A 23,774-nucleotide genomic window follows, 5' to 3' on the forward strand; every position below is an offset into this window, starting at 1 on the left:
TGTGTAAAAGTAAGGGTGATAAGAGTAAAGTGTCGAAATAAAACGAGACAAAACGAAGTACGAAAATAAGGGTTTTGTCTAGTTAACGGGGAGTTACTGTTAAGTGTGGGTGGTATGGTCTGAATGGTAAGAATCTTGTATTCTCTAACTAATGTTATCGACTGTGGCGATGCTAAGAATGGACCTGCCACCTGAGGTCACGTGCCATCAGGGTGGCTCACGTCACGTGGGGCAGGTGCCTGCCCACACCAGTAGTGCGTACAAGCTTGTAGGTCGGCACGCTCCCGCAGGACGTCGGCGTTATTTGGGACGCGCTAAGGAAAAGATTTGCACCAATTGTATCCATTGTACAGAGTAATTGGTGGCCTGTATTACTTTGTTGGCGCTACGTCAGTTCGTTGCCGGGTTCGATTTTTGCAAGCCACTTCATATTTTTGCGCCGCGGATACGTCGTCATCGACCGATACTCCGTACATCATCCGCCCTCCCTTACGCCGTGCTGACCCCCTGCTGGCTGCGCCACTTGTCGTGATGTCTGTCAAAAAGCCCACCAACTACAAGCTCTGGGCCAAGATGCTCGTCGGGTAAGCTGCGAGACCTTCACCTCCTTGGTTCGCAAGCGTCAGTCTGTGTATGAAACCCAGAACCAAAGCGCATATGCTAACACGAGGTCTCTCCAGCGGCGCCATCATGTGCGTTGGCGGCCCCATGCTGACCGTCTACGTGATGCCGACCGACGAGGAGCTGTTCCAGAGGTACAACCCGGAGCTGCAAAAGCGCAGTTTAGATCGCCGTGAGGAGCGCCAAGCCGAGTTCAACGAATGGCTGCAGAACCTGAAGCGGCAGTCCATGAGCAACAAGCCCAGTATGTACAGCACGTCATAGGATAGCTGATCATCAAGATATACCTCTCACTACAGAATGCGTCTTCGTTCATTCATCATTTATTCTCTAACAATGTCGCAGTCTGGGTCGTACAGGAGGAGGAGGCCCGCGATGCCAAAGAAGCCAAGGCGAGACAGACCCTGCGTCTTGCCGAGGAGGCCAGGGCACAGCGGGATGCCATGCGCAAGGAAGCCGGTCTGCCGCCCGAGACTACCACGAAGCGCTAATGGCATCCATGACAAGCCCGTTGTGCCACTTTAGTCTACCGTGACTCGTCTTGTCTTCCTTGTGTTTCTGTGGCGTTCATTTTCTCTTATGATTTTTTTTATCTGGCGGCGATGAGAATAGTCGCATCCTGTCTTGGGGTTCAAAAACGGGCATATCAATATGAACTGGGCGGCGTTGGTTACGGGCTGGGTGCATGTATGCATGCGCAAAACACAAGATACATTTCTACTCTCATACAAACAAACTTTCCGTCTCATGCAAATCAATTTCATACGTTGCTTCACCTTGGACCGGTTGGCGCTAAGAATAGCTGGAACTAAGCGCCACAGTCACCAGCCACAATTCAAAGACCGTCTTCTAGATATTCACTTTGCGCCCATAACACAGAGCGGGGGTGGACCGACGACGGGCTGTCTACTGGTGGGGCTGGCCCCCAGCTCGCCAGTGAAAATTATTGTGTGCGTACTTCTAAGCAAAACGCCAGCAGCCTGTCAAGAGAAAAAAAAATTAGGACAAAAATTGACCACTTGCACCTTCCCGCCCGGACTGACGCACATTTTATCGCCCTCCTCACCGATCCCCAAGGCCCAGCACCACCGGAATAACCGCCGCAGCACGCAAAAACTCGCTACTCGTGCTCTCCGATTTTCTTTTTCCATCCCCTTCCAACATTCTTCCGGCATCCGCCTCTCCATTTCGCTGCTTCACCTCCCCCGTGTCCACCGAACCGACGAAGACGACGACGACGACGACGGTCAATTGATTTTTGTCCACACCCTCTTTGGTAGGTACTGCACCCCAGCCGACGCACCGATCAATCACATGGCGAGTCCCGAAAATCCAGTATCTCTGTCCTTGGGTCTATACATCCCTCCTTTGAACCTTGCCAACTCCTCCTGCTTTCGCCATTCCTAAACGCCGTTCTTGACCCCGAAGAGCATGTCATGCTTGCCGGCCGCGATGTGCACGACTACCCCTCGTCCGGTCTCCCTGCGCATCAGCTACCCGTCCGAGGATCTCACACCCTCAGTCCAATTGGCTTCCTGCATACCTCTCTTTGCTTCTTTGAGCTTCATACTCCTCGTCGCACACCTTACCTGGCATCACCTTGCTTTACCTTGCATCATCTCGGTCCGTTGCCTTGCAGCGTTTCCCGGCGTACATCTATCCCATACGATACCGTCCTATACATCCGTGATACAACCTCGTCTGGTCTCTCATCATATTTTATGGCGCTGCCTTTTTCTCTTCCTCCATGCTGTCGCCTCGACATCATGAGCGTCTCCGGTCTCGCGTATCTCGAGTTGCAACCGACTGTATATCGACCTAGCTACTAACCTAAGCCCTATCGCAGACATTTTGTAATCATCCACCGTGGCTCCGAGTTGACCCATCCCTCCGTTCTCTCAACCGCAATCATGGCCGACATCCAGGAACGTCTGAAGAAGCTTGGCGCTGTGTCGCGTATCGGTGGCAAGGGTACCCCCCGGAGAAAGGTCAAGCGTGCGCCGCCCCGGTCAGCTGCCGACGACAAGAAGCTGCAGGCGTCCCTGAAGAAGCTCAACGTCCAGCCCATCACCCAGATCGAGGAGGTCAACATGTTCAAGAGCGACGGCAACGTCATCCACTTTGCTGCCCCCAAGGGTAAGTCTACTGCTATCCCATCGATATGGCCCACCTGCTACGCACGTGCTTTTAGAACAGTCCGACTAACTGCTCTCTTCCCCCTTTCCTCCTCAATAGTCCACGCTTCCGTCCCCTCCAACACCTTTGCCATCTACGGCAACGGCGAGGACAAGGAGCTGACTGAGCTCGTCCCTGGTATCCTGAACCAGCTGGGTCCCGACTCTCTGGCCTCTCTGCGCAAGTTGGCCGAGAGCTACCAGAGCCTCCAGAAGGCCGACGAGGACGCCAAGAAGGACGGCGCTGCTCCGGAGGCCGAAGATGACGATGCTATCCCGGACCTGGTTGACCGCACGTTTGAGGACAAGGTCGAGTAAACAAAAGAAAAATACTGTCCAGTGTCGTTGAGAAAGTTGCATGAAGACACCAACTGGCCAAATTTGGGCATCAGTAGATGTTTCTCTAGGACGCAAGGAAACAAAAAAAATAATAAAAATTGAAAGCAACTGCCAGGCTTCGAGATTGAGCGCGGTTTCTTGTTTCCTCACAAGACAGAAATTCGCCTACCTGTATTTTTTTTCCGGTGGCAGGGGACATGTCGTTTTTCTTCGCCTTCAATTCTTTTACTCCTTACCAATGCCATCTTTCGGTTATCTACCAAACGCCGTCGTTTTCATATCTATATCTATATCCATATCCATATCCATATCCAAACCCATATTCATATTCGTATGCTTCATATGGCCCTATATAGTGTCCAATCCCCAGTTTCCGTCGTTTTCGTTTGGCGTCCATCCCATCAATGCGAGGTTCTTGACATCATCCTTCACCGCTCGTCGTGCAGCAAGTGAAGGAGAAGCTTTGAGAGCGCTATACGTTTTGCAGTCAAACAGCCTTTGAAGCGTCTTCTCTTCGGGCCGCTTAGTATCATCAGAACCCTGAGCATTGTCCATGACCATCGTGGCGACTTGCTGTGCCAGCTTCCACATCTGACGCCTCGAGACAGCACTGGCACCAGTCGGGTCAAATTCTTTACGCCCACGGAGGACACCATTCACCAAACATTCGTTGATACCGTTGAGGGTCCATGCGACCGCGAGATTGCTGCTTGCATTCTTGGTCGAGATCATAGAGGGATGTCGTGTGGAAAATGCAAACTCGAGATCAGTTGTATTCACCGCAAATGGCACAAACGCATATGGTCTGGGCCAGATACGTTCTGCCACCGGAGCCAGTCGGCCGACATCGGTCTCGGCAGAGAAGCAACGGCGGCAGCCCGTCTCTGAATACTGCGACGATGGCAAAACGACAGAGCGGAGGTATAGTCCTGTGCTAGGCGTAACGAACAGCGTCGCAAATCCACTCAGTAGTGTCGTACACTGGCGAAGGGCCAACTTGTCGGAACATGACTTGGATAATGTCGGCGGTGCATCGGCGCGACCTGGCTTCCTCCGTACTGTGCCAAGTCGTGAGAAAAATCCACGACCCGAGAGCAAGCGCAAGCTGCCCGGCGCATCCTCTTCAGCTGTTATTGGTGCATCCCAAGGCGAAGCGTCCTCTTGGGCAGCCATGGTCAGCTCCATGCTAGCATCACCACCTTCCCATGGTGTTAGCAACGTATGTATATTAGAACCGGTCACTTGCCCCGTATCTGTGTCTCCTGATTTGGACCGACAGGTAATCTTACAAGGGGCTTCTGAGCAGTACATATGCAAGACAACATCATTGCGCCACTCAAACAGCTGGCCACTCCAGGTGATATCTGTGCCATCGCCTCTTTTCGCTGGGCTATTGCCGTCGTGCCGAAACCGTACAAATGGAGACTCATCGCCCTGAAGCAGCACATCGCGACACTCCTGCAAAATAAACCGGTTGAAAGCGCGCAAAGCAAGCACCTCAGCGTGCCAGTCGTGAATGCCCACACCTTTGGACTTGGATAGCTTCGATGAAGGAAGACATTTCATGCCTGTTCTGTATGTTGTCAAAGTTAATATCACAGCTCTTTAAGGAAACCTGCATACAGGGAGAAACTTACGCCAGAGCAACACAAACGAGCTGGCCATCAGCCACTGTGTAAAGGAAATATCAAATTTAGTCAGGTGACAGTTCACTCCGAGAGGTTGGTGATGCTGGTTTCTCAGATTGAGCACATACGTTCAGCTACGATCCCACTCAATGGCACCCACTCACGGATACCATTTGAGCGTACGGCCGGTTTCCGGTTCGTAGGAAGCCTGTCAAACTCTTCAAGAACGGCCTTTGCAATAGAGTCGGCTTGGGCCATTGCGTGACTGGGGGAGGGCTATGACCGGTAAGGAGCCTCAACTTGATCTAGGTGCCCCTTGGCGTCGACCTCATGACCTGGTACTGTACTCTTTCATCCCCGGTAATCAGTCATTTAGACAATAGTGTCGTCAGCCTTGTAGCTTAAAGGGGAAAAGACTACAGTATGGAGTACAGTAATTTACCCCATATGGTTCACTCAAGTTCAATCTTGAGTTATTATATAATCACACGTGACCAAAGTGAAAACTTGAGAGATGCGTCCCACTTTTTGGACGTGCAGCCAATCACATACGTGTAGTGGAGTCGAGACACGCACAACAATTTTTGTCCAAATCCGAAAACTAGCCAATTTTCCATCACTAAACGAATTTTCGTCTCCCTGTCCAAAACTGTCGAATCTACATCAACCACCAACGATCACCGACACATTCGACAAATCGCCAAAATGAGAATCTACGACGATACGTTTTCGGGCCAGAAGATTTACCCCGGCAAGGTACGTGACTTCGATAGTCGAAACTTCGTCCGTGATGAAGAAGTCCGCAGGTTGGGGGAGGCAGGTTGCTGGATGGAACGACAACTCCGGAAAGACACGGCCACAACGACGACAACGACGACAACGACGACAACGACGACCCACGAGACCCGTCCCAAAGTCCAACCGTTCCTTTTTGTTTCGCCGATATAAAGAGTTGGAATACCCGGGGGGCATAGTTTTGCCAACCTTGTTGTGAATGAACGATCATTAGAGGCAAATGGACTTCAGCGGGGGCGGGCTCGACCTTGACATTTAATGGGCGCGCCTGAGGGGGGAACCGACGTCGACGATGACTGAATACGTATGCTGACTGCTTTTGCTCTCCCTTGCTACAGGGTAAGCTCTTCGTCCGTGGCGACAGCAAGATCTTCCGTTTCCAGAACGGCAAGTCCGAGTCTCTGTTCCTGCAGCGCAAGAACCCCCGCCGCATCTCCTGGACTGTTCTGTTCCGTCGCCAGCACCGCAAGGGTATCTCTGAGGTAAGATTTAGCTATCCGATCTATACGAGTCCATGGGCCTGCGGTAGTACGACTCTTGCAACACTTCGAGCCTCGAGAGACCACAACATTCGCAAGAGACAATCGCAGATAAACGCACGAGCCAGTCATGAGACCGCAGGACCGCAACGACGACACGAATAATCCCCATCGACACCCTTGACAACGGCCATGTATTAACAACCCTCTAGGAGGTTGCCAAGAAGCGCTCTCGCCGGACAGTCAAGTCTCAGCGTGCTATCGTCGGTGCTTCTCTCGATGTGATCAAGGAGCGCCGGTCTATGCGCCCCGAGGCGCGTGCTGCCCAGCGCGCCGCCCACCTGTCGGACATCAAGTCCAAGAAGGCCGAGGCTGAGAAGGTGAAGAAGGCCGAGAAGGCCAAGAAGGCTTCTGCTGCCGCCAAGGGCCAGGCCCAGCGCAGCATCCAGAGCAAGCAGGGTAGCAAGGGTGCGCAGGCGCGGGTGGCCCCTAACACCCGTTAAGTGGCCAGTCAGCAGGAGAAGATGTAGTATTGCGGCCCGAGGAGGGCCAGGAGGGTACTCCGGGCAAATAAAAAAACTGCTTGGATCGACGTCTCTGTGCGGACAACTGGGTTTAAAATTGCGAAGGAGAGGATTTGCGGCGTCTACTCGGTAGCCATAACCTTTTAGGTACTTTTTTTATGTTTAAAGAACAAAAAAAACGAAAGAAAATTTGAAACCCCACCGAAAGGATGGATATATAGTTGACAGATACCTGTTGGCCGGCAACATCCGCATGTCTTGACGTCCGCAGTACCACGAGCTTGTCGTTTTCTGATAATCAGTGCCTCCTGACGCACAGTATTGCCTAACTGGATTCCAGTTTCTGTCAGGGCTTTTCTTACATTATCACATAGTTCTCTCATAGTCACCGTCTGGCCATACGTGGCGTAATATACGTGCATGTACCACTCATAAGGGAGCCAGACACGACTTCTTAATATTATTATCGCCTCGTTTTTAAGATCTTTTGCAAGGCTTCATCAGACAGATACCTGCATCAGCAGTTGTCTCTTTTTTATATACGGGCTAAAATTTACGGCTCTCTTTAACGTCAGACTCCTTAAAACCCCATGATTGCCTCCCCCGATCTGCAAATGATAGAAACCCAGCGCAGGGAACGGAGTACATACATCATTTGCTACGAACAGCGCAACGCTGTACTGCAATGTGCGTCGTTATTCCGGATGAAGCAGGGACGAATCAAAAGACGCCTGTGGCAGCCAGGTGGCCTAGGGAGGCACGGGAGGGATGGAGGGAAAGTTCCAAAGTGGGTCACATTCAATGACGTACCAAAACAACAAACAGGGACGGAAAGTCCAAAATCATTTAGCAGGGGGTACCAATTTTAAGTGACGCGCGACTTACGCGCAGCAAAACATCTTCACAAATTTTTGTGGGCATGTGCGATGCAAGCTATTTTTTCAACTCCTTTTTGGCAAAACCATTTTCGTGCATGCACGATACGGGTTTTATCCTCTTAACTATCCTCGGCCTTTGCCCTTTTTGTGTATATAACACGATACGACCCAAGACGCATCCTTTGGCCTTTCCTCCACGTCGTTTTATTAATTTCTTTTTTGTTCATTTTTTATTTCACCGTTTGCGAAAGTTATTTGAGCACCTACGTTTAAGTCGAGTATCACCTAGAGCTTGGCATCCTTCGCATCATAGGCCTTGCTATTTTTTTGGCCACAAGGTTACACGCCGCACAGTCTTCGGTCTTCCTATCGCGCTACAGCCAGCTTATAGTTTTATTCCAACAGCTGTCTCTTCCTCTTTTACGGGGCTCACAGCTACCGACACAACGTCACCTCTCCGCCATCGCCGCGCAGCCTTCACCAACATCCAGTTATCCTGTGTCGCCATGGTGTACCTACGACAGGAGTCCCTTGCGGGGCTCAAGCTTTACAAGTACTCGGGCGTCGACCACAGCTTGACGTCCAAGTACATCCTGAAGCCCTTCTACAACAACATCGTGTTGCCGTGCTTTCCTATCGGCATGGCGCCGAATCTCATCACGCTCTCCGGCTTTATGTTCGTCGTTGCGAATCTCCTCACGCTGTTGTGGTACAACCCGGCGCTCGACCAGGACTGCCCGCCGTGGGTGTACTACAGCTGGGCTGTGGGCCTGTTCCTGTACCAGACCTTTGATGCCGTTGACGGTGCGCAAGCGTAAGTGACCTGTAGGCAGAGACAAACTCACTCACGACGCAGTGCTAATAGAAAACATCAGTCGACGCACGCGCCAGAGCAGCCCTCTCGGTGAGCTTTTCGACCACGGCGTGGACGCCCTCAATACCTCCCTCGAGGTGCTGATCTTCGCCGCTTCCCAAAACATGGGCCAGGACTGGAAGACAGTCGCAACCTTGTTTGCATGTACGTGACACTTTTGTGCACTTTTGTGAATGACGCGTAATCTCTGCGCAGACCACGATCATCCAGTTAACACTCTTAGCCCTCATGGCATTTTACGTTCAGACATGGGAAGAGTACCACACTCACACGCTCACGCTGGGCGTCGTCAATGGCCCCGTCGAAGGCGTCTTAATTCTCGTCCTGGTGTACGCCCTGACTGGTTATCTTGGCGGCGCCTCGTTCTGGCAACAGCCTATGCTGGCTACGCTTGGCGTTCCGTCCAGCATTATCGGCCTTGTTCCGTCAGCGCTGCGGGACTTATCCTTCACTGGTTGGTATATGGTGCAGGGGGCGGTCGTGTTGGTGTACAACACGGCCGAGTCGGCCCGCACGGTGCTGCGTGTGTGGCACAAGGAGCAAAAGGAAGCCAAGGCGCACGGGACGGCAGCCGAGGTCGGAAAGGGCGTCAACCGCGATAACCACCCCTTCCTTGGCCTTCTTCCGTTTGCCATCACCTGGGCCCTTGTTGTGGTGTACTTGGTGCTGCAGCCCGAGATCCTGCACTCCCACCTAGTCCCCTTCGTGTTCTTTGTGGGCCTCATCAACGCCTACTCCGTTGGCCAGATGATTACGGCACATGTTTCGCATCTGCCCTTCCCTTACTACAATGTCCTGGTCCTACCTCTCGCCTGGGGCGTCGTCGACTCCCTTGGTCCGCTTCTACGGCGGATTGAGCCGGCAGTCGCACCGCTGCTATTCGGCAGTAGCGAGCCTCCGTCGTCCTTCAAACTTGGCTGGCCCAGCGCTCTCGGCGACGGGGTCTACCAGGTTGCATACATGTTCTGCATGCTCGGTATGGCCGTAGGCGTGTACGGTTCCTTCGTCGTTGACGTCATTGTCACCATCTGTGACTATCTAGACATCTGGTGCCTGACAATTAAGCACCCTCATGTTGAGGGCGAATCATCCGACAAGGCCGCCACTGGTGCAACGAGCGGCCAAGCATCATCCACGTCCGTTTCTCTAGACACAACAACAGTGCAGAAGAGAAAATAGGCACGGCAATCATCATGGCTTTCCTACTATCGTTTCGTTTCTACAACCTCTCCTAATTCTTCCTTCTGTTTTCGTCAGTAACTATTCAGTTGTTATGGATCTGTTTTTTTGCACTATATTCTTTTTTTTGTACCGGTATACGGATGAGTCTTACTTCATAGTATGGGTGTTCGCGTGGAGGCAGGGCTCTTTTCCTTTTTAGATTTTGATTTTGTCCAATGCACTGAAACTACAACGTAGCGTTTTTATAAATGAAAAGGAAAGTCGAATTGTGGAAGCCATATGTCTGTGACCTTCTTTAGTAACGCATTCTTCCATCAATCTGCCCCCTGTAATCCCGTGCAAAGTTTCTCTTGTGGCCGTTTGATCCAAATGTCATAGCCCCGTACAGAAATGTCAAACACAGAAGAACGCAACATTCGCGGTGGTGTGAAGTATCGAAACACAATATCAGAGTGGTCAAGGAAGTGCACAATCGTGCCGCGCATAAAGGCGACAGTTTAGTTTTTTTTTTAAAAAAAAAAAAAAAAAAAATTACAAGAAAAGAGGAAATCCAATAACATGCCATTCCCAAGATATAAAATCTCCTTTGATAACCCAAACTCCATTTCTTCGTTACAGTCTTGCCTATGCGTGGTACAATCCTATTTCAGAGGAGGGAGTCGCTGCCGCTTCCAACGCTCTGCTCGATGGCATTCAAAATGGCACGCTCTTCAAAAACAGGACCCTGTCCGTCACACTTTGCTTGGTTCTTAAGCCGATTGCTGATATCAGCCACGTCAATCAAGCCGCGCTTGAAGGACTCGTGGCCAATAATCAGATCCCACGTCGCACCAGCACCCAAGAGACGCTCGCCCGAGTCAGATGTAGCAATACGGTGGCTCGGCGTCTTGATATCGTGATTGGACAGAAGGTCGGTGTAAAAATCGGTCGGGTTGTATGTCATCGGACCGGTCGTTAGGATCGGGCCCCCGACGCCATCGCTTCCCGGTGATGGGCCGGCGGCCGCAGCAGCAGCCTGCAGAGAAGATGTTGCGCGCAGAATCTCATTTTCCGTGCTGACCTTTTGCAGATCTCGCTTCAGCTTCTCGTTCTCCGAAACGGCCTTATTCTGCGAGGCCTCAAGGTTTGCGAGTTTGGTTTCGAGGTCCTTAACATGGCGTTCTTTTCGTTCACGGAATGCGCGCTGCCTATTTTCAGTGAACATTAGCATGCATATCTCCTTCAACAATACATCGTTCCGGGACAGCGGAGAAACATATAGGACGTACGCTGCTCGGTTTTGGGCTTTCCGCCGTGACTGTGCTGGTGTCATCTCGTCATCGTCAGAGTTTGAGCCGCCCCTGCGGCTTTGCTCCTGCTGTTGCTGAATGTCGTCGGTCATGCCCAGGTCGGGTTTCGTCGACAGGATATCCTGGTCAATGACCATGGCCGAGGTGGGTGCTAATGGACCCGTAGCGGGCACGGATGTCACCGGGGCATGCTGCTGTGGCGGAGGCGGCTGTTGCTGGCCGCCATGGACGGCGCTAAGCGATATAGACTGCCCCGGCGGCGTCGGTGGGCCGGGAAAGATGGGCTGCTGCGGCGCAAACTGGACCCCATAATTCTCAAACGCCGGGAAATGTTCGTTGGCAAACTCATGAAAGCCCTCCTACGGAGTAGCGCCGAGAAAGAACAAAGTAAGTATACGGCGGGACGACCAAGGAGCTGCGGAGGTTCACGGAAGGGTGAAGGGAATACGATTCGGCACGAAGGGGCGCAGGATATCCTTGGGCAAGCAAATGTTGAGTTGTACTAGAAAAGGAGTGAAGTCATAGAACCACACCAGGCGTACTCTTCCACAAACGAAATCCTGGCCATGGACAGCCCATCAGAAGCGATAACGCGTGGGGAGAAAACAGTGTGGGTTGATTGCAAAGCGCTTTCAAAGCATTTGCAAAGCAACCCAGATTGGAGCGAGTGGGTACGTAGGGATGGATGGGAGGGGGACGAGAGGGCCGAAGTATTTAAAGTGGGAGTTAATCCTCTCATTCATACACAAATCCAGAACGCCCTCGTCCTTCATGATGCTGGAATATAACTGTGAACCAAAAAGCAAAAAAAAAAAAAAAAAAAAAAAAAAAAAAACAAAAAAAAACAACTCACCGGTGGTGATGTTGTCGCGTAGTCGTCGGAGGTGGCAGAATTGGAGTGGGACGGGGTAACCGGGGGAATACCGATGAACTGGTGCTGGAAGGGCTGGTTGCCCGCAAAGAACTGGTGCGTGTAGTCCATGGCGGCGACAACGGAGGACAGTGGCGTAAATGTGTAGAAGGACCCGGTCGTGATGGTATACTCAAGAACGGTGGAAACGCGGGATTGGCACCAGAATTGATGGCGAGGGTACGAACGAGGGCAACAGTGAGGGCGAGGTCTCCGAGTCGAAGTGAGGAGAAGAAAGAAAGTGCAGGTGCGGAATACGGGAGCAGGAAGGAGCCCTGGAGAATAAAAAGCGAAAATCTGCACTGTAATACGAATAGGTATCGTTGCAGGCCTAGCCGAGCCTGACAAAGAAACAAGCAAGGCCACCTCTGGGCGATGGCACAAGGTGTGTTAGCGTGCGTCGGAAGATATTGTAGAGGCCACCCAGGCTAGAACTTGGCCACCATATCTTTCTTTGCAGGCTGGGCTTGGCCAGGCCTCGCTCGATTACAGACGCTGGTCTGTAAGCTGAATAAAGTTTAGATCGCCAGCCAAGGTTCAGTAGACACGTACTGATGGTGTAAATTGCTGAGAGAACGTTTAGACGAAGAAGAAAATACTATATCAAAAAAGGTGAAGAAAGAAAAGAAAACATGCGAAAACAAGAGAAGAAAAAGAAAACAGACCAAGAGAGGGCTGCGGACGTCTTCCTCTTTGGCCGGACACTTCGGGTTATTAATAAAGGGGCAGCCTCGATCCATTTTGCTAATCAGATTCCATCACGACGAGCCTGACGACCCAGCACAGCCTTTGGGGAAAGGGCGCAGTGCAAGGAGCGTCAAAAGGGGTTTGCCCGAAGGGGAGCGACAGACTGTGGGATATAGGCCTCGCAAAGGATGGCCAGCAGCGGGGTGCTTCTCCCCCTGTGCACATAGGCCGCTTAGTCGTTTCCCCCTCCATTATTGGACAGCAGGTTGCCTGGCTTTCCATTTTCATGCGCCGCATGGCTTGGATTTGCGCAGTCTCTCCTTGCCGCCCTGCGTCCGTTCCAGGGGCCTTTCGCCATTGCCTGCTCCTTCCCGAATCCCCAAGTAGTTGCGTCTCGCCCCGATGGTCGCCCAACGCTTTGAAGGCGAGAAGGCGATCTAAAATCCCCAAGCCCCTCCTCCACGCACTTACCCTGTAACATCCCTTTCTGTCAACTAACCTAGACGGGTTAGCGATTGGGCTGCTGGTACGCTACAATAAGCATGCCTTCCCGCCTTGCGAGGAATAGGAGAATGCGAGGCAGGAACAGAGGTTTCAGGGCAGGTTAGTAGGCAAAATCAAGTTATTTATTTGCAACGCGAATTGGTCGCTGCTTGATATTCTTTGCTGGGCCAAGATCACTCTTTTATTTCGACACCACCATAACCACAGTACACCAAGCCTTTCCGCGCACAGCAAGCCAGCTACTGCCTCAACTCGACTCACTCTATGCCACTGGAAGCGCCCGCTTGCTCGCCAAATAGACAGTGCAGCAGAAGGCCAGGCCCATTGCTCGAGCAAGTTAAGTAGGTTACAAGTACAGCGGACGATGCGTCCCACGACGTGTAGGCCACCTGCCAGACCACCATGTCAGTCTACGGGTGGTCCTATGCTGTGTCCGTTCGTACTACGAGGCCTCAGTATGTGGCATACGAGGTGTGCGGTCTCTCTCTCGCAAGACGAAATGTTCAACGAGAAAGGTCAGGCCAGAGGACGGCAGACGAACTGACCACGGCGGGTAATAAAACGCCAGTCTTAGCAGTGCTGAAAGCGCGGCCCAGTGAATCCCCTGACCTACAATTCGGGTCCGGTCACCCAGTACGGCCTATGGCGACGTGTCAGTCTCGCACATTGGCGGCATGGTTTATGACACGATTGCTGGTATAAAATGCACCGAGTTTGTGTCCGCATCCCGTGTCGCCCCTATTCGTTGGCAGGACCCGACGTTGTCCGGCATTGCGTCTCGAGGGCGCCCTATTCGCCAGCGGCGCTAGTGGTCGCAGCCGACCTCGCCGACCTACCCTCGCATGATGACCGCTTTGCATAGAAGATACAGAGAAGACGGCGCAGAAGCACCACGGCAACCAATCTTTTGCTCACGTCAGCAAGGTGGCTTATGGTTTTCTAATGTACTTGCAGAACCTCAGTGCCTCTGACCCTCTTACTGGGTAGAGGGATGTAATGAGGGGATGCGGCTGCAGAAGCACGACCCGGGTCGCAACAAGCCGGTGCACGAGGTCGGTTGCATTTCGGAAAGCACAACCTGCTACGTACGTCCTTCGCAGTCATGAAAATGCACGGAGGTGGAGAGCCCTGTATTTTGGCCTCCTGCTTTCCTTTCTTCTTGAGGAATTTGGCTCTGCGAATGCTGAAAATTAGAAGCTCGCCGGTGGTGTTTTTTTGCCTGTTGCAACTGCACGTATCGCGTATCCGAATTCGCGGCTAGTTGGCATCATTGCAACCTTGGAAAGTTCAGGGCGTGTATGTGCGAGCTATTTTCTCAGGGTTTTTCCTTTATTGTTGGCATAAACTCTCTCGGTAAAGCTTCTCAATGTCTGTATGTTTATTCGCTTCTTATATGCGGCCACTCCTTGTGGGCCGATATTTTGCAAAAGCCTTGCGTCTAGAATCAGTAACTTATTCGTGGTGTCTCGCTGTTTGGTTTCGGTGTGAAAAAGAAATGAAAAAGAAAGTCCAATGACAACAAATGCCACTGCCAATGATGGTCATAATTCCAATCAAAGCAGCAATATCATACGTACATATTTTGTTTAAATCCCATAAAACGATACACGATATACAAGTTACTCCCGGTTTACAAGTAGTATTCTATCCGTTTATTCAAATACACACACATACATACATATATATGTATCCCATTAAAACCTGTAAATGTGACGTTCTCTTGGACATAGAAAAATCACATGTTATCAACGGAAATAATATATAAAGTTAACGTAAACTCAACTTGGAGTAACATGAACTTGTAGTTAATGTTCATCGTAGGCTATGTTTAAAAAATTGTAGACGGACTGCGGCTATGAACAAGAAAAAGCCGGTATATGTGCTCCATGTAGCTGGTGGTAGATTTACCACGCAGTATATTACCCTGTATAAGCTTACCCTTTTGTAGAGCATATAGTTCAGAACAAATGAACCGTCTCGGCATTTTACCAAGACGGTAGACATTCGACGATTTCTTGTGACCTATCATATCCACGCGCCGTGTTACAATCACTAAACCAGCATATGCAGATAGCAAGTTGCACCCAGTGCTCTCGCACCGATAGCACTTTCTAGTCGTCAATAGTGCTAGCCTCATCTCAATGAAACCGAGTTAGAAAATTCTGAGCTACCGATACTATGGGATATCCATTCAAAGCGTGCGCCGCTGGCTTAGAATAGCACGACACAAGATAGACTTTTCCCCTGTCGTGTTCCTGCCGTTCTTTTATTTTATTTTATTTTTAAAAAAAATTCGGTTGGATGGTGGAGGAAACATGTATAACTAGAACGGTATACAAGTTGGACAGTGGAAGAGTTGTCAAGTTACGGAACAAAAAACGGGTGTCATTATTTACTGCGTGATGTTATTGATGAAAATCGAGTGGATGCCCTAGCGACTGAAGTGCCCGCTGCATGTGGTTTGGCTACCTAGTTTTCTTTTCTTTTCTTTTCCCCCCTCTTCCCTCTCCCCCATTAAAAAAAGCCTGTGTTCCCATATCCAAAATGAAGCCCGTGGACCTTCGGGAACACAATGCTGTTGTCACTGCCACTGTCCGCATATTTGGGCAGAAAGTGTACTCCCTCCAACCATAAGTATGTTATTACTTACTGGCATCAGTCATGACAAAAAACTGATACTCTCCACCAAATTCGGCAATTTTATTTATTTAAAAGTTGACCAAAAAAGAGTCAAAATCTCACATAAACCCATCAATAAACCGACAAAGTCGGGTCTACATCTGACAATATTTTCCGATGTTTTTTCTGTCCTGGTTGAGTAATTACGCTCGAATAACGAAGGCAATTTGGGATTTAGGATAACAATTTTCTGCTATAAGGGAGCCGGGGTTGGTTTCAACGTTGGTGGTACAAGGCTGCTTTACTAGGTGTGATCCTACAGCCAAGCCGCAGTATTTTATCGGGCGACGGGCTTGCCCCTAGGAATAGGTCAACAACGAGCCATTCCATGACGCAACGGCAATGAGCAGCGCGCCTCAGAACATTGCCATTGGTTGCAGGTCAGTATTTTGATGACGTAATGCGACATGCCTGTGATATACATATACCAAACAGTATATTTTGTATGTCCAGCAAAACGATATTCCAGCTGACCAGCTGCGTCTTTCCATCGTAGAGCACGCGCTCTGTAACGACCATAGTATTGCAGCCCAAGGGGTGGGGGTGCCATTCCAGTGCTAGCGGTAGGATGTCGTCGCCTCGAACCTGGCATGTTATACACACGACTTGTAAACAAACACGGAGCACAGCAATAAGCACAGGCTATAGAACATACTGCCAAGAATGGGACTTACATGTATATTGGGCTGGCATGCGGGCCTCCGCAGTGCCTAGTCGTGTGTCGAAGTCGCCGTCGGCCTTGGCAGCTGGAGGGCTCAGAAGCCTATCGATCGATGCGTACCGAAGATATACATAGAATGATGAGGTCGAACTGGAGCCGAACGATGTTCTCGGCCGAATTATCGCCCATGTTGAACGGAGACGTCCCTGGCAAGCACAATATTCTCCAACATTCGCTGAGTGTCCTACCAAAAACCAGAACGGCTTGCAATTTAATGCAGCCACTCGTCTTGCAGAACATGCGCAATCGCTGATTCGTCAACGCAAGATACAACGCCGTATGTGTGAAGAATCTCGAGAAAATCGAGCCTCTCTCTCACAAGTCTGGACAAGTAAGCTTCGCCGCTGCACTTGGTTGCACACCGGGAAAGGTGTGGATCGGTGGCAGGAGACATGACTTATAGGTTGTACAGTACACAAACAACGTCGAACTGGACGACGGGATTGGGCGCCTCACGCTACTAGACTCGATGGCGCCAATTCGGTTCCAGAGAGCGTTGCTGTTCCTATTGTACCCGCAAGGCAATTCCGAACATCGCGATGTGCACTGTGTCTCGGCCGTCGGAGGTATTCGAGCCCTGCCCTCAATTTGCGGCGGTGCGATCGGCGACTGGAGGTCGCTGTGACGTTAGAAGAGCGAGCGGTAATGACCCTACAAGGATGTTCCCAGAGGAAGGATTTGACAGACCAACAGTGACGAGCGCCACACAGTGGTGATGTGGACTTTGAAGGCACTATCCAAATAAACATGCGAGACAGCGCAGGAGAGGATAAACGGCAACTGCTGTCAATTTTTTTTGTGTGTGTTTCTTTCGGAGGGCCACAGGTGGTCTCCTACACGGAGTCAAAAACACATTGGAGTTTGGTTTTGTGCTGAGTATATTCACGAAGTCGAAACTACTTTGTAGACACGCCAGCAGCCAACGCGACATTCCATTGCAGCGTTATGCTCATCTTTGATTCGTCTGCCTGACGCGTCCCAGCAGAAGGTGGACTTGTTCTTACCTAATTTGGCCCTGTTGCCGTGAAGCGACACACCGCGCCTTCCTCCATCAGTTGTGGGAGCTCAGGGAGCAAGCCAAACGCGCAACCAAGAGCTCTAGTTCTAGCTTAGCTTGTGGTAGTGTCCCGCGTCGCCCTTTCCCTGGTTCTAGTGCGATCCTCATTTTTCGTGTTTCTCTCCCTCCTCACCTCTGTCCGTTTTACTTACCACCTCCCTGGCTTTGATGGCAGTCGTTCCCTTTTGCACCAGTCTCCTTGCTTCAGCCCCCGTACGCAGGTTTGCCTTTTGTTCTCGATTCGATGATTCGAATGTACGGTATCTTGTATCGTATTGCTTCATACACGATGACGGCCGCTTGGTTGAGTGCTTCCAGGAGCCGCCGGATCGAACAGAGAAGAGGATAACGTGAAGATATACAAAAGGACCGGACAAGCAAGACGTCAGCAACGGAGTTCCAGCCCTTGGTGGGTTGCCAACAACACACATTCACCATCAGGAGATCCCCAGAGTCGCTAACTATATCGAGAGAACAGGTTAGCAAATGTGCTCCGTAAGGGTGTCCGGCCTCATCATTTTGACGAGTCTGCAGAGAAAGTCGCATTACAACATACGCTGTTAATCCCGTGCGTCGTACGACATACTCATGTTTGCTGTTTGCTAACTGGCGACAGCATGGTAATGCATGTGTGCGACACCGACCATAGCATTATGGGCTAGCTGGGCGTGCTTTCATGTACTCCGTACTGAGAAAGTCGCCTGGTCTCTCTTCCCTGGGGCGCGGGCACAAAGAGCACGCCGTACTTTCATGTCATCAGGAAATGGTATCCGGTTTATACAGTACGGCGTGTCTCGCCCCCATCTCGCCACAGATCAAAAATAATGGACGGGTACGATATACAAAGTAAACAAACATGATACGCGCTCTGTTTACTCTGCTGGCGCTGTTTGGCAGGATAATTGTTCCTAGTGGTGCTCAGATCGCCCGTGTAGCATTCCTCCACCACGTTCTTACAGAGACTTGCAGTACGGTGGGCTTCCACTTTCCACTCTTGTTTTTTTTTATGTATAATTTTTTTGCTTGATTCTTTTCTTGCGTCCCTTCGTGTGCTTTCCAACCTTTCGCCATCGCCGCGACCCACTCGCACGGCTCCCAAGCTAGAGAGACATCCACACCCTTGCACTATGCACCCACCCCCTAACTAGCTACGTATGGCTGCGGAGCATTGATGCACAGTCAAACAGAGTACGAATAGGTTTGCTCTCGCGTTTTTGACTCTGCACAGCTCGCCTGAGCCGCGAGTGTGACGTTGACGGATCAGAGAACAAGAAACTCTCCTGCCTTCTCAATAGGATACCCTGGACGACACTGCGCGGAAAGCCTCCCGTCGTGGAGGCATGTTGCTTACGATACCTTGATCTTCCAAAGAAGTAATTGCTACTCTTCCAGTGAGGTTTGGAGGCTCTGTCGAGGGCTGGATCCACAGGCACAGTGGGCCCGGCAAATCCAAGATCGTCCTTGATGCCAGAAGGATGGGATTGCTAACCTCAAGGGCGCCAGCTCCCTGGAGAGGAAGGGAAGCAGAAACCGCGAGAGGGCACCTTCGCTTTACGATATCGGTGGGGAGGGACGATACGAGACCTGGCCGGACCACAAAGGGGAAAAATGAAAAAGAAGTAAGTGCCACAAGGGCTTGACGAGTGAAGCCAGGCTTGTTTCTCCCTTCGCCCTCCCTTTTTGGGTTTGCCTCCGTCCTGGAGAGCGTACCACCACGCCTTTGTAAGCCTGCATTCCTGCCACCTTCTTCTGTTTACTTGATTGACTTCGCGCACCCATCAGCGTATGGCACTCGAATGCTTGCATGTGCGGGACCCCGTCAAGATCAGAGCAACCCACCACTCAGGCTAGACATTAGGAGCAGCGTGTTTTGTGTGGAGAATGCTGGTAAAACGAGATTTTCTGTTTGCTTTCCGTGGATCCCCATTTGACTCGGCACTTAAGACGGACGTCCTCCCCAATAGTGTTATTCTGGTCAAGGGTCGGGTTCAGGAATTCTCTCTTCGTTCTTTTCTCCTGTTTCTGTCTTCTGCTTATCTCATTTACAGATCTCGCCTACCGCCGACGAATTATCACTTGGGCCCTTCACTGTCGTTCTCACAGCAACGCCTTACGTCCGCACAGGCAATGTTTCTCGGGCAGTCTTGTCCGCTGACTTCGATTTGGACTCACTTTGCCCTGGTTGGCTGGTGCTCTCGTCATATCTAAGGAACGGCCTCTAGTGACGCTCTCTTGAAAGCAGCCCGGAACTGTATACTATCGCGCTCTCTCGTGCTTGCAAACAAATCGCACATTGAATACATACCCAACATGGCCGACTACAACCATAGACGGGCGGCATCGGAGCTTCTTGCTTATAGACAGGTTGCCGGCGGCGCCGTTTATGTCCAGGATCGTCTTTCCGTCAGCCAACGCCCGGGTTCAGCTGGAACCCTGTTTGCGCACCCGACACCCCGGGGCCACCACATGGTTGATCAAAACGGAAGCAAGTACGCCAACACGAATTTTCACTACCGATCACAGTCTTACGAAAACCCTTGCAGCTGGGACGCGTACGTGGAAGGTGAGCCGGTATCTGCACTGCCCGCAGGCCATTGCCGATATGGCAGCCTAGGTCCGGCGGAGGCGCGGACACAGCACGGTCACCTGGCGCCCCCAAACTCACAGAGGCGCGGAAGCGAAAGCAGCACAAGTTCAGCGATATCAAACTACACAGCAGCTACGGAAGCCCCGTCAACTTGGTCAGCCTCAACCACACCAGAAGCTATGTCACCGACATCACCAAACAACTCTCTTTTGCTTCAGTCGCCCCCGGAAGGAATGTCATCAAAGGCCGGCCTGGCAACCCAGGCGCTGCCTCCTTCCCCATCCAAGGTGCCGAATCAAACTTTTGTACCCGGCAGAACGGCCCGAGCCCGCGCCTTTTCGCACTCCGCGCCAAAGGGCTTCCAGAATACCGTCATCGAGTCTTCGGTTCCAGAGGAGGATGAGCAGATAGAGGCTGCTCGTAATTGGAATAAAGCGCACCAAAATAACGCGTCTCACGGGAACATGGTCAAGCAGCCGGCTCTGCCGTATGTGGGCATGACGGAAGACGAAGCCAAAGCGGTTTCAAATCTACGACAGCGCCGTCAACAACGGCAGCTTAAGATTGCGGGAAAGCCGCACTCTAAGCAACCGGTAAGGCTTCGTCTTTCTCCCATGCCGCCCCTGCCACTTCCCCAGCAAGGGTTGCAGGCACATTCTGCGCCATCGCCAAGAACACTCAAGGCCAGCCGGTCTTCACCTCAGCTCCGGGACGCTGCCGGCCCGCCACCAATAGGGCCGCTTCCTCCTCTACCAGGCGCTCCAGAGCTCTCAAAACTTTTGCCGCCAACGCCCAGGACTCCTGCGATGCCTCCCACGCCATCATTCGCAAACAATGATGCCCGGCCTCCACATCCGACTATGCCACCACCACCACCACCTTCCAGGCCACCAATTGACTGTCTCAGTCCAATTTTCAGTCCGAAAGTGACAAGTCCCTTGATGGAGACGAGGCCCCATGAAGAGTCCCAGCCACAGGGACAGGGGAGCCCGTGGGAAGAGGAGCTTCGGCGGCACAAGAAGCTTCTGGAGCAGTTCCCGGCTGAGTCGGAGGCGCGCCATGGTGTCCCCAAACTTTCCCGTTCGCACCGTTCTTTAGGAAACATTCGTGCCCGCTCACGGTCCCTTTCTCGTGCCGCGGGAACCGCTTTCTATGACGACGCTGCCATTGCTGGACCTCGGCTGTCTCACCGTGCTTCCTCGTTCAGCCTGCGCGGATCCAACATGCAACGTCCATCAACAGCCAAAGGTTCACAAGATGCAGAGAACCGGGCGCCAAAAGCACAGCCCTCGCAAACTTCAGGAAATGCCCCACAATGCTCAGTGTTCGAGGACGATTCAGACGAGGAGGGTGACACTGTTCGCAAATTTGTTCGCAATCTTTTTACCCGCCGCACCCGCAACGGTGAGATGCCAATGGCCACCTCGAGCACGACGGAACAGGCTCGTGAGGTCCCATCAAGCTCCAAGCACTCTGTGTCGTCGACCAAGCCCAGAGACACCAATGGTCATAACGACCGGAAGACGAACCATAGCGCTTCGTCGAATTTCTCTATTGCTACGACTGTGGGTGCAAGCACAGTTTTTTCTACTACCACAACGATTGATCCGTCGAGCGCAGATGCCTGCCACTACGGCTGCGGGGTTGAATGCCCTCACGAAGGGGAGAACTCCTCGTCACCTCGGTCGTCGTCGGACCACTCTCGCCACCACCAAAAAGGACCTCTCCTCAGTCGCATGTTTGTTCGCCGCAGCCATTGATAGATCACGATCTTTTTTCCACCACCTCTACGGCAGATTTTCCTTCCTATTTTGTCACGTCTTTCGGAATCACACGGTTTTATGTTTAACACGGCTCATGTTCCACGTTTCATCCTGTTAACGATCATCTATTCACATTCACTTACATCTGGTGCTATCGTGTTACTCATAACGAAGCCGGCTAATATCGGCGCACATTTCTTTTGTCTTCTTTTTTGAGCTACGTCAAAAGGATGACGATACAATATACTCAGAATCTATTTCAAAGCATCATTAGCGAAATTATGGTGGGTTGGGGCTTTGTTAAGGACGTCCATGGTTTCCAAGGGTGGGTTTTTTTTCTTGTTGGAGTTTATTGGATTTTTTCATCTGCGTACAATTGTATCCTTTTCTATCCACACTGCTTTACACTACCGTGCATGGTGATGCAATGGTTGTAGCACTTGGACGTGTAAATCAATGTCGTGGTCCTTAAACCTCGACTTAAAAGAACTAGCGCTTGCAGGACGTGCCAAAACCTATGCGTTCGTTAAGGTTATTTGACCTCTGTTTTGCTCTTCTTCACCTACAGTTTGTCCATCGGACGTCGAGCTTGCAAGGAGACTCATCTTTCCCCGACCCTACTCAAATAATGCGAGACGCCTCGTGTATGCCGAGAACCACTGCTGCGTCCGTAACACTATTGGTCATGTTAACAAATCTCTATTCGTGGCCTAGTTGCCCGTCACATTTCGACTTATGCTGGTCTGTTCACGTTAAAAGAAGAGGCGGTGCGATGTAAGGGGAAAATGTAAGGGAGGCTGGATCGTTGCCCAAGGAAAATACTGGCTGGCTTTGAAAGTTAATTTGTTTCACTTATTTTACAACCAACTTTTACCTAGTGTCCCACATGAGGCAGGACTTATTGTTCCATACTGTGTCTGCGCATAAAAATGACACGACACTTTCCACGTGTGATGTCTCATCACTGAATCTTGTCACAATTTCGCCCTTTCGTGACCTCTTCGCTACGGCGTAGAACCTCCTATTGTGTCGCAAATGGGACACCGGAGATCTTCCTTAGGACACCAAAGGATCGGCAAGTCGGCTGTTGGTTTATAATTTTTTGTATTTTCCTAGGTTAAATCGGTTTTGATTCGCAGGCTACATGGCCGTCTTCCTTAAAAGAGACTGAATAACCCGAGCCTGACCCTCTCCCTTAATATCTCATCCTTGTCCATCCGCATTGTTGTTCCGTCTACTTAGCCACTATTCAATATCTCGAAGAGGACAGCGGAAGCGTGAGTGAGCGAGATGAGCTGGGGTCCAAAATCGCCAGACAAAAGGAAAAGAAACAACATAAATGAGAGAGCAGAACACAAAAGAAAATGGTGACCATTTTTCTGCTTTATGCGGTGGGGTTGGGGTTCATCTGTCGGTAGTGGACGTCATTGTTAGCATTTACCATTTAAACAAGGTCGGTCGCCACGGAAGGTAGGTTGCCCGCCGAATGCCGGCCGCTTGGCTCCATGATTGATGCCATATTAGGCTTTGTTCGTACCTTGCGCTTGCCGCCGGTCAGGGTGACGTTCACGAAACGTCTGGTGTACGTCAACCGCTTCTTGGCACGGCCCTTGGCTATTCAAAAGTCAGTATCGTCTGATATCTGCTGGTGCTGGCTAAAGAGACCTGCACAGAATTATCCTAGTGTGTAGGTAGGGGCCGGGAACATACGCGTCTTCTTCTTCTCCTGCTTCTCAACTTTCTGTTGTGGTGCGTCAGTACTCCGTCCAGTCAAAAATCCAAGGTCGCCCCATTTTCGGGATAAGTCTGCATCCTCGCAGGCCAAAGGACGTAGAGAACAAAGCCGAGTTACGGCGTTGTGGAAGTCGCTTGCCATGACATCCAAGTCGGCATGTGGGCCGAGAAGTCGAGGTTGCAACGTTTTGCTTCTACCAATGACCCTCGAGCGTATCGACTGCTCGAGCGCCATAGTCGGGTCCGGTGGTACGAATCCCGCCTGGCATTGCCTTTTTTTACTCGCTTGTTCTATCATGTCCCGACTTGCGATTCGCTTTGAAGTGGCCGAAGGTTTTCCCCTTTCGAG

The 23,774-nt window shown here is 51.2% G+C and overlaps 9 protein-coding genes across 9 annotated transcripts; 7 read left to right on the forward strand and 2 right to left on the reverse strand.

Annotated features, from left to right (window-relative positions):
• Nucleotides 1-531: 531 nt before the first annotated feature.
• Nucleotides 532-1,112, forward strand: SPBR_06220 (assembly factor cbp4; the record flags this gene model as incomplete). Its single annotated transcript, XM_040764482.1, has 3 exons — nt 532-584; nt 681-865; nt 967-1,112. 3 exons carry the CDS (start codon nt 532-534, stop codon nt 1,110-1,112), a joined length of 384 nt encoding a protein of 127 aa, XP_040622664.1.
• Nucleotides 1,113-2,531: 1,419 nt separating this feature from the next.
• On the forward strand, nt 2,532-3,113 carry SPBR_06218 (nascent polypeptide-associated complex subunit beta; the record flags this gene model as incomplete). The annotated part of the gene is made up of 2 exons (XM_040764480.1): nt 2,532-2,757; nt 2,857-3,113. The coding sequence occupies 2 exons, from the start codon at nt 2,532-2,534 to the stop codon at nt 3,111-3,113; spliced, it is 483 nt and encodes a 160-aa protein (XP_040622665.1).
• Nucleotides 3,114-3,482: 369 nt separating this feature from the next.
• On the reverse strand, nt 3,483-4,319 carry SPBR_06144 (tRNA-specific adenosine deaminase; the record flags this gene model as incomplete). Its single annotated transcript, XM_040764406.1, has 1 exon — nt 3,483-4,319. The coding sequence occupies one exon, from the start codon at nt 4,317-4,319 to the stop codon at nt 3,483-3,485; it is 837 nt and encodes a 278-aa protein (XP_040622666.1).
• Nucleotides 4,320-5,467: 1,148 nt separating this feature from the next.
• Nucleotides 5,468-6,539, forward strand: SPBR_06050 (large subunit ribosomal protein L24e; the record flags this gene model as incomplete). Its single annotated transcript, XM_040764312.1, has 3 exons — nt 5,468-5,518; nt 5,896-6,039; nt 6,249-6,539. 3 exons carry the CDS (start codon nt 5,468-5,470, stop codon nt 6,537-6,539), a joined length of 486 nt encoding a protein of 161 aa, XP_040622667.1.
• A 1,405-nt stretch (nt 6,540-7,944) lies between these two features.
• SPBR_06236 (uncharacterized protein) lies at nt 7,945-8,464 on the forward strand (the record flags this gene model as incomplete). The annotated part of the gene is made up of 2 exons (XM_040764498.1): nt 7,945-8,252; nt 8,335-8,464. The coding sequence occupies 2 exons, from the start codon at nt 7,945-7,947 to the stop codon at nt 8,462-8,464; spliced, it is 438 nt and encodes a 145-aa protein (XP_040622668.1).
• A 76-nt stretch (nt 8,465-8,540) lies between these two features.
• SPBR_06103 (ethanolaminephosphotransferase) lies at nt 8,541-9,491 on the forward strand (the record flags this gene model as incomplete). The annotated part of the gene is made up of 1 exon (XM_040764365.1): nt 8,541-9,491. The coding sequence occupies one exon, from the start codon at nt 8,541-8,543 to the stop codon at nt 9,489-9,491; it is 951 nt and encodes a 316-aa protein (XP_040622669.1).
• Nucleotides 9,492-10,140: 649 nt separating this feature from the next.
• On the reverse strand, nt 10,141-11,765 carry SPBR_05841 (bzip transcription factor; the record flags this gene model as incomplete). Its single annotated transcript, XM_040764104.1, has 3 exons — nt 10,141-11,142; nt 11,542-11,571; nt 11,637-11,765. The coding sequence occupies 3 exons, from the start codon at nt 11,763-11,765 to the stop codon at nt 10,141-10,143; spliced, it is 1,161 nt and encodes a 386-aa protein (XP_040622670.1).
• Nucleotides 11,766-19,651: 7,886 nt separating this feature from the next.
• On the forward strand, nt 19,652-20,663 carry SPBR_06070 (uncharacterized protein; the record flags this gene model as incomplete). Its single annotated transcript, XM_040764332.1, has 4 exons — nt 19,652-19,904; nt 20,009-20,082; nt 20,147-20,521; nt 20,571-20,663. The coding sequence occupies 4 exons, from the start codon at nt 19,652-19,654 to the stop codon at nt 20,661-20,663; spliced, it is 795 nt and encodes a 264-aa protein (XP_040622671.1).
• A 71-nt stretch (nt 20,664-20,734) lies between these two features.
• On the forward strand, nt 20,735-21,688 carry SPBR_09216 (uncharacterized protein; the record flags this gene model as incomplete). The annotated part of the gene is made up of 1 exon (XM_040767342.1): nt 20,735-21,688. The coding sequence occupies one exon, from the start codon at nt 20,735-20,737 to the stop codon at nt 21,686-21,688; it is 954 nt and encodes a 317-aa protein (XP_040622672.1).
• Nucleotides 21,689-23,774: the final 2,086 nt, after the last annotated feature.

The sequence above is a fragment of the Sporothrix brasiliensis genome, assembly GCF_000820605.1.
Source record: "Sporothrix brasiliensis 5110 chromosome Unknown Cont15, whole genome shotgun sequence".
NCBI classification, from domain to species: Eukaryota; Fungi; Ascomycota; class Sordariomycetes; order Ophiostomatales; family Ophiostomataceae; genus Sporothrix; species Sporothrix brasiliensis.